This window comes from Clupea harengus, chromosome 17, assembly GCF_900700415.2.
Source record: "Clupea harengus chromosome 17, Ch_v2.0.2, whole genome shotgun sequence".
Lineage (NCBI taxonomy): Eukaryota > Metazoa > Chordata > Actinopteri > Clupeiformes > Clupeidae > Clupea > Clupea harengus.
Window position 1 is genome coordinate 21,919,374 of NC_045168.1, and position 14,246 is coordinate 21,933,619.

Consider the following 14,246-nt stretch of genomic DNA (forward strand, 5'->3'; position numbering starts at 1 on the left):
ACAGGGGAAAAAACATCACTGTTTGAATACATTCATAAAACATAACAAAGGAAGAAGTAACAGACACGTCCAGTTGATCGGGCAGAGAGGGTTCTGGGAGTGGTGGTGGTGGTGGTGGGGGAAGTGGGTTCTATCGTGATGCATGATGGGATGTGCGCTCCAGGGAGAGAGGGGAGTACAGACTAGGTGTGCAGATCCTTCCAGAAACGCTAAGTATCTTTCTATTCAGTCGCTATATACTACCAGAAGCCTTTAGGACGGCCTCTCTGTTATAATTGGCCTTTTCCGTGGTCAGTGCCTTGAGTTTGTTTTTCTTACTGCATTGCATCTTTCTGTGTTGATGTTGTCGAATCTCAATGCATTTGTTTTACTGCCATTTTGTAGCTGTTAGCTGTTTTAGCTGTTTAGCTGCTGAGGCAGTCAGAGCTCTGGTTTCAGCCTCTGATTTGCCTCAGACTCACTGCCCTGAGAACATCACTATGGCAAATCCTCAAACCACTGGACTGCACACATCACATCAGTACCGGGTAGTACCAGCTAGGCCTATGCCCCACAAAAATAAATACATTTTGTTTTCTCTAAACTTGAGGGAACTTGCATGGTACCATGGAATGATCCCCTAAATGCAAACCTAAGCAAGCCATTCCAAGCAAAGAGCTTAAGATACGCACAGCATTTGATAAGTAAACAAATATTTCTTCGAAGCCAGCAGAGTCTAAGTTTCTTTCTGTTAAGTACCTTAAGGTTCCTGTCAACTGTTTTCGGAAGCATTGGGAATCCGTCTGACATACCAACATGATCATATAGCAATCTGATATCTCTCCTTCCCTGGCCAGTCATCAATAAATCACCAGACATGAGAGTCTGCATGACACTGGAGATTAAGTCACTGGCTCACCCCTCTCTCTCTCTCTCTCTCTCTCTCTCACACACAACAAAACAAACAAACAAACAAACAAACACAAAAGTAACAGTTAAAGACACCTGCATTATGTAAGTCATCTTAAAAACACAAATTCTTACAAGGTACCGTAGGTAAATGTTATCTCTACATTACGGACACACAGTGTTACAAATTAAGAACTTATAAAACAATTAAATCTGTGCAAGTACTGAGTGCCAACAAGACGTACCCATTTCCCTTTCACAAAGTATTCATGTCTGTTTTTTTTTTTTCCAGCTGTACATTCATAAATGAAATTTTTGGGTTTGTTGTTTTGCTCACTACTCTACTTCTCACGAGGAGTTGGTTCTTCCTTTAGCTATTTACTAAGTTTGGCTTTAGGCCAATGCACAGTTCGTGAGACAGAATCACTTTATAGTACAACAGGGGTTTCTTTTCCCATCCCTGACTAACTCAAATTTCCTTCACAGTTTGCTTTTTTTTAACCCCCAGAAAGTCCATCACCCATATAAAAAAATAATTTATTGCGCATCCAAAAAAAGTGCATCTTACATATTTTCTTTAAAAATATCTTTCTTTCGCTCTTTCTCCCTTTACTCCTGAAACTGGAAACGGCTTCCATCAGGTGTTTGGTTGGGTGATTGAGGTGTGTGTTTTGCAGCTCCACTCTGTACACTTGGCACATGCACCCAGTGTCTGGAGGTGCAGGATGTGTGTATGTGTTTATGTGTGTGTCAGACTGTGTGTGTGTGTGTGTGTGTGTGTGTGTGTGTGTGTGTGTGTGTGTGTGTGTGTGTGTGTGTGTGTGTGTGTCATGGAGGAGGAGGAGGAGGAGGAGGAGGAGGAGGAGGAGGAGGAGTGAGGAGCGAGAATGATGATGATGATGATTATGATGAGAAGGAGGAGGAGGAGGATCCTGCTACGCTATCACCATGGGAACATCATCTGAGAAACCACTGATCATGGGTGCATCTTCATCATCATCACCTGAGGGATGAAGAGAAGTGATGTCAATCAGTCACCGGCAAAGAATAATGCTACTTTTATTTCTTTCCATCACAAATGCATACTAAAACATTTAAAATGATATCCTGCTGTTTTGAATGAACCACAGAGAAGTTTGTTTACAGCTACTTCTAAACTCCATTTAATTATATCAGCAAACACTAGCAGTCTGCTAAAGGTCATTTTATGCTTTAGTCATTAAACAAAACAGCACTGGACCTCAATTCACCCAGCACAGCAAGAAAGCGTGTGCGCTCACAAATACACACACACACACACACACACACACACACACACACACACACACACACACACACACACACACACAGAGAACCTAGTTAAGGTATCAGCTTATCCTGGAATAACACTACTCCTCATTACGCCCTGCATGGCATGGCAAGCACGCCACACAGACACAGACACAGACACAGAGAGAGAGAGCACTCCTCTGCCGTCTTACCCAGTTCATCCCCTGACGAGAAAATGGCCGAGCCCAGGCGGGAGTTGTAGTGGCTGTTGGCGAAGGTGGTGAAGTTGTGCTGGAGGCGGCGGTGTCGCAGGTAGAGGACCAGCAGGCCGCCACACAGCCCCAGCAGCAGCAGGAACAGCACGGGCACCACCACCGCTGCCATGTCTCCAGAGCGGCCAGACTGAGCGCCTTTATCGGTAGGACCTGACAGGAAAAACAACGATGGTGCTGTAGTAACCTCATTTTCAAAAGACTGGGGAAGGTTACTTCACGCCCTTAATATAACGAGAGAGTCTAGCAGCCTTTGTTGCAGTATAAGGGGCCTTTTGTCATACTGCACAGCTTCCTTTTGTGGGAGGTGTTAGATTCACAAAGCCTTGCAGCTTCAATTTCAGTTTTGATTGAAACTTTTTAACACCACAGAAGGATGCAATTTACGATCTGAAGAAGAAGAAGAAAAGAAAAAATACAGGCTACAAGTTTTGTTTCATAAAAAAAGCACTTTCCAGCACAGCTTTCTGTGAGATGAGTCTGACTGGTCAGAATGAAGCCGGTGTATTTGTGGAACTAGTCAGGCCATCCTTAAAATTGGGCCTGACCTAATTTTTTTAAATTGTTGTTCGAACTGCTGACTTGCCGGACTATAACTTTCTGTTGCGACCAAGCAGGGCAGGAATTTCACAGACAGCACGACGTCTAAACTAGCAAAAACGACCTATTAGAAGACTTTAAGACTAGAAGAAGACTAATGTCTTTTTGGGTGGCTGGGAGTAAAACAAAAAAAAGAAAGAAATGACCCAACTACCCATTTTTTGTTTTGTAAGTTAGATATTTCAGCAAACCAATACATTTTTAAGGATAGCCTCAATGCCTTCATTTTTCTCACAACAAAAAGGAATAAAAGACTACGGGACCGCCATCTACTTTGAACCTCTACACTATCAGAGAATATTGGTGAGAGAAAAAAAAACTATTGACAGCTCATATCCCAGTTGACCAGATGCATTATTAGCGCTGTAGAGACACGTGTGTGTAATATCACAGCTCCAGACAAAGCTGGTGGTACGGTGCGGTGCGGTGCGGTGCAGTGCAGTGCGGTGCTGTGCGATACCTTCGTCGTTTCCCGGGTCGTTGTAGAGCAGCAGGGCGGGCTCCCCGCAGAGCTGCCCGTTAAGGAGGCAGCGGGCGCGCACGGAGAAGGTGTAGTTGTGCTGGGCCAGCAGGTTGTTGATCCGCAGGAAGGTCTCGGTTGTGTTGCCCAGGCAGGTGGTGGCGTTGGTGACGCTGTCGTACACATGCACCTCGTAGCCCTACGGGTGGAGGGAAATATTTCATTGGGGGATTACAAAACTGAGAGAAGACAAAAAGACGACACACTTGATTGAAACTGAAGGGTAACTGGCCACAAATCATCGGACATATCTGGTGGTCAAAATATAATTAAACAAAATTTTAAATGGGGCGACAGTGGTACAGGAGGTAAAGAAGTTGTTTAGTAAGCAGAAGGTTGCTAGTTCGATTCCCTGTCGAAGCGTCCTTGAGCAAGACACTGAACCCCTAATTGCTCCTGATGTGCAGTGTGCCATCAGTGTAAATGTAAAATGTGTATACATTGTAAGTCGCACATATGTAAGTCGCTTTGGATAAAAGCGTCTGCTAAATGACTAAATGTAAATGTAAATGAAGTATGCAAGTGTAAATGTAAATGACTAAATGTAAATGTAAATGAAGTATGCAAGTGTAAATGTAAATGACTAAATGTAAATGTAAATGAAGTATGCAAGTGTAAATGTAAATGACTAAATGTAAATGTAAATGAAGTATGCAAGTGTAAATGTAAATGACTAAATGTAAATGTAAATGAAGTATGCAAGTATGCACTTGGAGGAGAGACTGGGCCACTCACCCGACTCTCATTAAAAGTCTTCTCCTTCACAGCCAGGCTCTTCCAGAGGAGGATGATGTGGTCGGGCTCGTTCAGGATCTTCAGGGCTTCGGGAGCGGCCAAGGGGACTGACGGAGACACAAAGACAACAGCTCAGAGATTGGAGTCTGAGGACCCAGAAATGACACGGGAACTTTGACTGACAATGTTCTGAGGTTCCTGATCTGTGTTTGGTTGTGTTGCCCACATCTGCAGATACCGCAAAACCATCTGTATACACTGATTTGCCAGACACAATTTGGCGCCATGCCTGTCCACAACAAATACATAGCTGTTGTTCATGCTGGATGGTCTAGTCTGGTGTTTTTGCGGTCCAGTGCATGTGTTTACGGTAAACCTGGGTGTTGGCGTGTGACCTCTACTAGTGGGTTTCCTGTACCTGTGTTGAGGGTGTAGCTGGCCTCCTTGCTCATGTTGCGAAGCCTCACGGTGATGACGTAGTGGCCGCCGGGCTCCAGGTCCTTCAGGCTGTACTCCACCGTGTTGTTCAGGGTGGTCAGCTTGTAGCTGCGCTCCGTCTTGCGCAGCGTGTCCCGCAGGTGCACTGCATAGGTCTTTACAGACGGACACGTTCAAATCGCATTAGTAAACCTCAGAAATAACCAAGAAATCCACAGAAATAAATAAATGAATAAATAATCAATAATGTGGAACCGTTATTAGTCATCAGTGAAGAAATTAAAAGATACTGATGGCAAAACAATCACAGGTGGTTTTTTGAACGCACCCCGTCTGCTCTGTTGCAGAAAATCAGGTTTTTTCTGCTGTTTGTTTTTCCTCAAATCAAATTTGAAATGAAATGCACATTTTACATATCATACACTGCCTGTCCTCCTGTGTGTACATCTAGCGTGCGTATGGCCTTACCAGAGGGGAGCTGGGGGAGTCGTAGGGGGGCTGCCACTTGAGCGTCGCCTGGGTCTGGTCCACGCGCACCCTGTGCAGGTTGCGAGGTGGAAGCCTCTCACTCGGGATCATCTTCACCACGGCATAGTCTGAAGGGGGTCCCAGGTAGGGAGAGATCACCCGCACCTACGAACGAGCACACACACACACACACACACACACACACACACACACACACACACACACACACACACACACACACACACAGTTCATGAAATATGTAAAGTCAACGCACACTGGAAACTCAAGGCTGCTCTGAAGTTTTATCTTGATCATCAGCAAGCACTGGAATTAAGCAGTGAACCAATTATCTACTAGAAAGAAGCAGATACAACCCAATGGTTACCTCAGCAACTAGAAGAATGAAACATGTATTCTTTTTAACAACTCGTAACTTGACAGAGGTAGGTAGGTGTGAAAATGAGAAGAAAACAAGGCTCACCAGGAATAGGTACTGCTCATCGGCGTCAACAGTGACCGTCACACTGCTGCTGTTGCTGGTCTCACTGTGAGGGCCGTGGTACATATCCAGGAAGGACGTGGCAAAAAAGATACCGTACGTCTGTGCAAGGGGCAAGGGCACACACACGCACAGAAATATATACACACACACAAAAATACAGACACACACACATGTACACACATTTTCTATCCACAAACACATCTCTGTACACAGAGAAAAATGTATAGGCAAAACATTTATATAGGTCTCTATATGTTGTATGTCACAAAGGCCCTTACCAAAAAACACTCCACCACAGCCATTCCACATACTGTCCATTCCATGAGACATATTGTTTCTCAGACGTAATCAAGGAACAGGTAATGACAGTAAAACTACAGTGGGTTTATTTGTGACGTGAAACCATGCCACATGTTGTTGTTTAACCATCTCTCTGCTGTAGCACAGCTTCAGCCCATACTCAGGAACCTCCCATAACACAAATGCAGTCCATTACATGACAAACATGTTGTCAGACTTCTGTTGTCAAAGCCAGGAGGTACACAGTTGCCCAGAGCTCTTAGAACAAAAACATCTTACAGACATCTGCACAGATATAGATATCAATACACGCTGCCACAGTCTTTCGCTAGACCGGTCTGCTTCAGATAATTTTTCTGTGATTTAAACCAATCTCTACCAATTCAAATGAGTTCCATGGGGTTACATGGACCCCTGATTGGAACCCCCGCCCAGTCTTACCATTCCAGTGGAGGAGTTCCAGCTGCAGTCCACTGCACTCTGGTTGAGCGCGCGGGCCTTGAGGAGTGGGGCGTACGGCTGGGCGCCGGCCGTCTGCTGGCGGAACAGAGCGATGGGGCTGTCTCCATCACGGGTGTGGGCCCACACCACCACCTCATACACCGTACCGGCAGTCAGGTTCGACGCTACACACACGCACACACACGCACACAGGCACACACAGGCACACACACGCACCCACACGCACACACACGCACACACACAGACAAACGCAGACAACACACACACACACACACACACACACACACACACACACACAGACAAACGCAGACAAACACACACACAAACAAACAAAAAAAATCAAACATGTTCAGGTATTACATATAATAACAAAACAAGCTCCATCTAAACTGAACTGTATCATTTCTGAATATACTACATAATACAAATGTATTCTTTTACAATGCTTAGATCAAAGCTTGGAAGAGATATTTTCATGAGCATGACAGCAAAATACCTTTCAGACTCTTGCCATGGATTGTATAGTTTTTGCTTTCCTTCACATGGTCATCAAACACCCAGGACAACACCACTATGAACTGCTTCACCTATGGACAGTCAGGCCAAAGATATCCCAGTTACCAAGTTTTTCGCAGATATTTCATGGAAAAACATTTACACGTACACACACAGACCCACAAAAAGATGGATATCTATCCACTAATACTGACCTCATACTGGACCTCGTAGCTGAAGGCCAGGCTCAGGGTGTTTTCTGTGACCGTGCCAAGTTCCACAGTAGGAGCCGGCAGAGCTGTAGGAGAAGAGAAGAATACGAATGAGTACTTCGAGGATTATTAACAACAGGAAAAACTATGCACTGGTCTTAAAAAAAAAAAAAAAAAAAAAAACTCTGGCTACCCCTCAACTCACAGAAAGGGAAAATGAATGTAGGTGGGAATAAAGCACAGCGTGACCTGAAAGGATGAACTTCATTAAAAAATAAAAATTAAAAAATAAAAAAAACATTTTTTAAAAAGGTTTACCTTACCTTTCTGAGGGACAATGGATTTCAGGGCAGTCCAATTTCCAACACCCCTGCCAGTCACTGCTGCCGCCTGTGTGTAGGCAAATTCAATTCAGTTCAATTCAATTCAATCACAATGGCGGCGCTGGAAGATGGATCAAAACATTCCCTACACAGACTGACATTGTACAGAGAGACAAGGTTCTTTCTTTGTCCTGCTATAGCATACCCAGTCAAGGTCTTCCACTAATATGCACGAAATGTGTGGGTATTTGGTCCTTGAATATTTCCCAGAGGGAAATTCTTTCTACTATTTGCAGGTTGTGTGAGTGCGTTATGATGAGTGAGAGTTATGTAGAGAACTTCTGTGTAATAAAAGTATGCCTCAGAGTGCCATGAAGTGTTATAATGGTGAGTGGGTATGTGAAGGGCTGTGTGGTAGGAGCGTTGCAGTTACAGCATAGAGCGTAGCCGCTGTGGCAGGATTGTGGTTGGGCTGGTGAAGGGGGGGGGGAGATGCAATACCTACCCTAAACCTGTAGAGGGCACTAGGCTCCAGGCTCTTCACCTCAGCGCTGTTGCCACTGCTGCGCTGGGAAAACCACTCAGCACTGCCCTTCTTGCTGTACTCAACCTGTAAACACACACACACACACACACACACACACACACACAGATATACACATTGGTAGCCGCTGATCCCATTGACTATACACCAACACACCCACCGGATGCCTTTAAACAATGTAATATACATACAAGGTTCCCTCAAATATTTGTAAATATATATACAGACAAATAAAATTTGGCTGATTGGGCTTATTCTGCCTGAGCTTTCCGGGTAGCCTCAGAGTCTAGAGCTCTCCATCACTTACAATGTACTCTCGGATGAGGCCATGGGACTCTGCAGGTGGCGTCCAGGACACCCGCACGGTTCCGTCCTCGCCCTTACCACAAGCCAGCTGCAGGTTCTCTGGAGGGTCCGGAACTAGAACACAAACCCAGAAGATCACGATTTGTGAACACAATGAACCTAGTGTGTGTGTGTGTGTGTGTGTGTGTGTGTGTGTGTGTGTGTGTGTGTGTGTGTGTGTGTGGACAACTTCAGCCCAGTTACACTTGATGAAAAGAAGCTAAAAGATTTTTAATGTAAAATCCATGTAAGATCCTGAGGTGAAAGGAGAGGCTCAGTGTGCGTGTGTGTGTGTGTGTGTGTGTGTGTGTGTGTGGTCATATAGACACACTTACAGCCCTCTGGTGTGCGTATGGTGATGAGCTCATTGGTCTTGTGCTGCCGGCTGAGGCACTGGGTCTGCACCTTCACCTGGTAGGTGGTGTCTGGCTTCAGCACGGTGAGCGTGTAGGTGCTCTTACTGCTATGGGTGTCCATCAGGCTCCACTGCTGAGCCCCGACCAACCTGCACACAGGAGCCACTCACTCAGCATACGTCTGTTTACTCAGATACATAACGCACTCTAATTACTATGGCAACATGGCTAAATCCTCTATATACTATGGTGTGTGTGCTCATCTGGGCTTTATATTTCCATGATAAAGATGACAGTGAAATGCCTTGTTCTACATCTTCATTTTTGATTATTTTGAAAGGACAGGGGTAGGGAACACTGAAATCACTTAACAGAACTCTACAGGTTCTAAAGCAGGAGGCTTCTGTGGAAATGGAATGTGTTACTTCTGTGAGGGACCTGGCGGAGTACCTGTAGTAGACCTGGAAGTAGCAGGAGGTCAGGGACATGTTTTTGGGCCGAGACCATGTGAGGGTGATGGCACCAGATAAATTAGGCTTCCACTGCAGATTCTGGATCTTATAGGCCAGAGAGTCTGCTTCATGGTGAGAAAGAGAGGTAAAGTGGGGGTGGGGGGTATGATGGATGGAGAGGGAGAGAGAAAAAGAAAAAGAAAGCGTGAGCGTATATGTGGCCGCCATTTTACAAAACCAGGTCACATCTTAAATGCTTAAATGAGAGGGTAACTTAAATGTAAATTCAATATTGACTTTTAAAAACGCACACACACACACACACACACATACTACATACATATATATTGTATATTTAATATAAAAAAAAATACAAAAATATAATATTTGTAAAAATATAAAAATTCAGGTAACACTATGGCTTTAGAAAAGTCTAGTGGGACATGTAGATGTTCTGTAGAGTTGCCTTACCAGTGCAGTTGTCCTCATCACTGTGGTCCGAGCAGTCTAGGAAGCCATCACACCTCTCACTGTCCAACACACACGCCTCGCCGTCTGCACACATAGTCCCGTTCGCACACTGCAGAGGCCTCCGCGTGGCTGAGGAGAGACAGGTACCAGCGACAGGTTCTTATCCGAGACACACTTGGGAAAACGGCATTGGCAATGGGGCCAAACAGGGATTTGGTGATCATCACAGTGTGGGCTTCAAATGGGATGCACACATTTAGAAACATGTCATAAGAATCGACAATTTTAGGGAAACAATTCATGAATTTGTTCAATAAACCAATTTGTACCAGCCAGTTTGTCGTAAAGATGTTGTCAATGTTCTATGTTTTGACAGGCAATTATGTGTTCCTGTGGCTCCCATAGTAAAACAAGGTACTAACCTCAAGCACAGTAAAGTAAGTTTAATTTCCTAGGGTCTCAAACAGTTAAAAAAAAAAAACTGTACACTCCTTGCACTGTGTGTAGATAAAACACAGGTACATGTGAATGTGACGTCTGAATGTGCAGTGCACTCACGGCAGTTGGTTTCATCGGAGCCGTCCTCGCAGTGGTTGGTGCCGTCACAGCGCTGCCATGCCGGGATGCAGGCGTGGGGTCGCTGGCAGGAGAACTGGCCCCTGCCACAGGGGGTGGGATCGGCGGGGGTCGGTGCAGCCGTCTGCGGCAGGGAGCTGTTGGAGGCTGAGACAAAGGGAAAAAAAGTTGTCCAGCAGGGGGCACTAACAATCACCAACAAGGTCAGCAATGAAAAGTCCTATTCTCTGACCTGGAATAACACCACCATGCAAGGCCCATCTGGACAAACAGTGTTGTTGTTATAGTTACTGTAAAGGGTGACCACTTAAAAAAAAAAACCTGAATATCTGAACCTGTTTGTTATGAAGTCACAAATGTAAAACAAATGGAAGAGATCGATTCTTTCTTCATTCTTAGACAACTCTTAACTCAAATTTGTCTTTAATCATTTACAACTATTTCATTAACAACTCTTCCCTACCTATCTGACCAACAGGTTTGACTTTCACCATATGCAGCTGCATTAAAGCTGGGTATAAACTGGAGTTGTTTGTTCTCCTAGCTCGTCTGCACGTAGCGGTTGTGTGACAGCTTGAGTACCTGTGGGACAGCCTGCCTCGTCACTGCCGTCGGGACAGTCGCTGTAGCCGTCACACACCCAGCTGTTGATGATGCAGGCGCCCGAGCCACAGTGGAAACGGTTGGGGGCGCAGGAGGAGGGGCCGGGAGCAGGGGTGTGGGCAGGTACTCCATCTGGGAGGCAGAGAGAGGGGGAGAGATGTACTTACGTTGAGGATGTTTCAGATTGCATAACACCCCCACGCACACACACACACACACAATTGCCGAGGTCAACTTTCCATAACAATATGTCTACATATAATTAGACGTCTTAAAGCTTCTTTCATACCTCAAGTGCAATTCAACGTGCTTTACAGGTGGACAAGAGAAAATGCATATATTATGTTCTGCATAACGAGCAGCAGGACTGGTATATTACCGGCTTACACACAGCCTATAGGGTGGCCCTATAACTACCTCTGAGCTAGTGAGAAATGTCTGACCTGTGCACTGGGCCTCGTCAGACCAGTCTCCACAGTCGTTCTCCCCGTCACACTTCCACCAGCTGGGCACGCAGCGGCCGTTCTTACACTCGTACTGGAAGTAGCGCGAGCAGCCCGGCACCTCCGTGGGGGACGCTGAGGGGGGGGGGAAAACAGAGCAGCGCAATCTTCACCAGCTCCACTAAAACCAATATCATGTTTCTTTTTGGTTTCGGTTAGGGTTATTGTATTTGGCAGACGCTTTTTTTCCAAAGAGACAAAACATGGTTGGAATTTGTTCCAAAGTCACACAGAATTCTTGTAAGTAAGATAACATGTCCTGAGAGACATGAGGCTGAACAGAACAAGACGACAGAACCCAAGGGGCATACAGTTGAACAGATGGAGAGATTTTTACAGGCATGCTTGAACAAACCATCTGAGCATCCCAAACCCTCTGGCATAGGAAAGACTGAGCTGAATGATGGGTGAAACATTTCTATTTTTTTCTACTTGATCTATTGTCTATAAATGTCAAGGTTTCACCATACACTACAATGTAAATCAGAAGAAACACGGCTCTTCACTCACCACAGTTGGCCTCATCAGAGTAGTCTCCGCAGTCATCGGTGCCGTCACACTTCCAGTCCAGACTCACACACACACCATTGGCACACTGGAAGTTGTAGGCATCACATGTCTTCTCAAACTCAGGTTGATTGGCTGAAAGAGAACGTATACATACGTATAGCTTACCAAAATCAACTACTGTTAAATAGCGTTATTTACACGTGCATAGCTTAATTCAGACATTAATTGAACTTCAGATAAAACAAGCTGATTTCTTTAAAGTGACTAATTCCATGTAGACCTTTTTTAAGCTGAAGGTGTACAAAATCTGTAAAAAAAAAAAAAAAAAGGGTGACTAAAGGTACTGCATAGCGGTGGGTAATATGACCACTACATAGAGTGAGAGAACGAGCAAGAATTAAGTGAAATAAGAAGACATTTTCCGTTCCAAGAAAAGAAGTAGCTTCTATATGCCATGAGTGAGCCTACAAAATTTCATTAAGATTGGCAATTCATACAGGCATGAATCGGCTGATGAATTTTGATTGGCTGTTGGTAGCCAATTTGTTGAGCGAGCCAAATGGAACTTGAGAGTAAATTAAGCCAAGTACAAGCACTCCAAATTAAAAAAAATAAGCTTAAGTGGTTCTCAAGATATTGAAATTAATCAGATGTAGAGTATGAAATTGTGTTAAGTTTGAACCTTTACATAATAAGATATTGGCTCCTGAAGTGCTCGATTTTTGCGTTGAATGCTATTCACTAGGTGGCGCCACTCCACAAATGAATTGTAATGAGTCTTAAAGTAACACTATGGAGTTTCTGGAGCCGCCAGGTAGGGGGCTACTTTCTGCTGGACTATTCGGTAACTTATTTGCTGTCTTGCTTTGTCTTGTGTTGCACTTGCTTGATGTTTGACTGTGTTAGGAAAGTTTTTGACTCGCTAGTTTGTCATAAACAAAGTAAGCAAATTTCAACAGGTTTCGCTAAGTTTAGCCGCTAGCAAGACATTTTGTTAGCGATGTTAGTCGCTGTTGTTGTTATGACATTGATACTAGTAATACCTGCTCCTGCGTCGGCTTCTTTGTAATGTAATTGTGAAAGCTATGTTGGCTAGCTTGCCAACAACTTTCCTAACACAGTCAAACATCAAGCAAGTGCAACACAAGACAAATCAAGACAGCAAATAAGTTACTGAATAGTCCGGCAGAAAGTACCCCCCTACCTGGCGGCTCCAGAAACTCCCTAGTGTTACTTTAAGAGGCCAACTTTTGTCACTTTTTGGCTAAATGTTTTTCAAGGTATTGCTCAAAAAGTGCTTTGAGCCTATTTCACTTTAGAGGGCGCTAGTATGAATGGAAGCACACGCCTAGGGCCACCAACCCTACATTCCTCATCAGCCATGTGGGGCTACAATCATACCCAGTTTCATGTGGATTGGTGAAGCCTAAGTATATGATTTCGTCGACCAAAATTGGTGGGGGAAAAAAGTGCAGAAGAACAAGAAAAAAATACTTTGACAATCACTATTTCCTGGTTATAATAGAATGTAGATGAACTACAAGGATTCTAGAAGCACATGACAGTGGGCTGTGAGGTTAGTGCAATGGGACTCACAGCAGCCTGCGTAGGTGGGGTCCTCGTCTGAGCCATCGGCACAGTGTCTCATCCCATCACACACCAGAGACTGGAACAAACACTGGGCCCTGTTCTTACACACAAACTCCATGTAGCGCGTGCACAGAGGGTCTGCATACAGGGTGACAAACACACACACACACACACACACACACGCACCCACACACACCCACACACACACACCACAGACAGACAGACAGACAGACAGACACAACAAGACACGAACAATCCTCCATCAGTTCAATGAAGTAAGACGTTTTGGATGTAGGCACCGTGTCTGGTTACTTTGGGTATTATGATTCTATTTCTTATATTAACTCTGCATAACCATTTAGTCTTTGTCTAGGTTTCCCCAGTTTCCTGTTTGTCAATACAGAAAGACAGAAACAGGACCGGTCTGTGTAGAGTAGCGTATATTTAGAAAGGGAGGACACTGACCACAGTGTTGTTCATCGGCGCCCCCCGGACAGTCCTCTACGCCATTGCAGTGCGCACTAGAGGGCAGGCATGTGCCATTGGAGCACAGGAACCCATTGCAGCGTTCACCCTCTGTGAGGAAATAAAATAGCAGTCATTGGCATTACACACACACACACACGCACACACACTCTCTCTAACACACACACACACACGCTACATGATTAGTCCATAGAGCTAGTGAAACACATAACTCCCACCAGCAGAAAAGTGGATTTATGATGGATTATGATGGTACTCATAAACTCATGGTCTTTCTCTCACACTCACACACATTCTTTCTCTCTCTCTCTCTCAAACACACCATC

General features: G+C 44.7%; 1 protein-coding gene across 2 annotated transcripts in view; it reads right to left on the reverse strand.

The window, feature by feature from the left end:
• Positions 1-1,743: 1,743 nt before the first annotated feature.
• The window catches only part of sorl1 (sortilin-related receptor, L(DLR class) A repeats containing), a 32,587-nt gene continuing 20,084 nt past the window's right edge, over positions 1,744-14,246 (reverse strand). Inside the window, exons 27-48 of one of the 2 annotated variants that reach the window (XM_031583746.2) lie at positions 13,900-14,010; positions 13,441-13,572; positions 11,845-11,976; positions 11,275-11,409; positions 10,811-10,963; positions 10,211-10,375; positions 9,653-9,781; positions 9,180-9,303; positions 8,709-8,878; positions 8,336-8,448; positions 7,990-8,094; positions 7,485-7,551; positions 7,165-7,247; positions 6,951-7,041; positions 6,434-6,618; positions 5,672-5,791; positions 5,191-5,355; positions 4,703-4,877; positions 4,285-4,391; positions 3,490-3,688; positions 2,370-2,582; positions 1,744-1,891 (exon numbers count right to left, since the gene is read on the reverse strand). In XM_031583746.2, the coding sequence (XP_031439606.1) occupies positions 1,824-1,891; positions 2,370-2,582; positions 3,490-3,688; positions 4,285-4,391; positions 4,703-4,877; positions 5,191-5,355; positions 5,672-5,791; positions 6,434-6,618; positions 6,951-7,041; positions 7,165-7,247; positions 7,485-7,551; positions 7,990-8,094; positions 8,336-8,448; positions 8,709-8,878; positions 9,180-9,303; positions 9,653-9,781; positions 10,211-10,375; positions 10,811-10,963; positions 11,275-11,409; positions 11,845-11,976; positions 13,441-13,572; positions 13,900-14,010 (2,942 nt within the window). In that variant the 3' untranslated portion in view covers positions 1,744-1,823. Of the gene's footprint in view, positions 1,892-2,369; positions 2,583-3,489; positions 3,689-4,284; positions 4,392-4,702; positions 4,878-5,190; positions 5,356-5,671; positions 5,792-6,433; positions 6,619-6,950; positions 7,042-7,164; positions 7,248-7,484; positions 7,552-7,989; positions 8,095-8,335; positions 8,449-8,708; positions 8,879-9,179; positions 9,307-9,652; positions 9,782-10,210; positions 10,376-10,810; positions 10,964-11,274; positions 11,410-11,844; positions 11,977-13,440; positions 13,573-13,899; positions 14,011-14,246 lie in introns of both variants that reach the window. The other variant, XM_031583745.2, reaches the window with a different exon arrangement.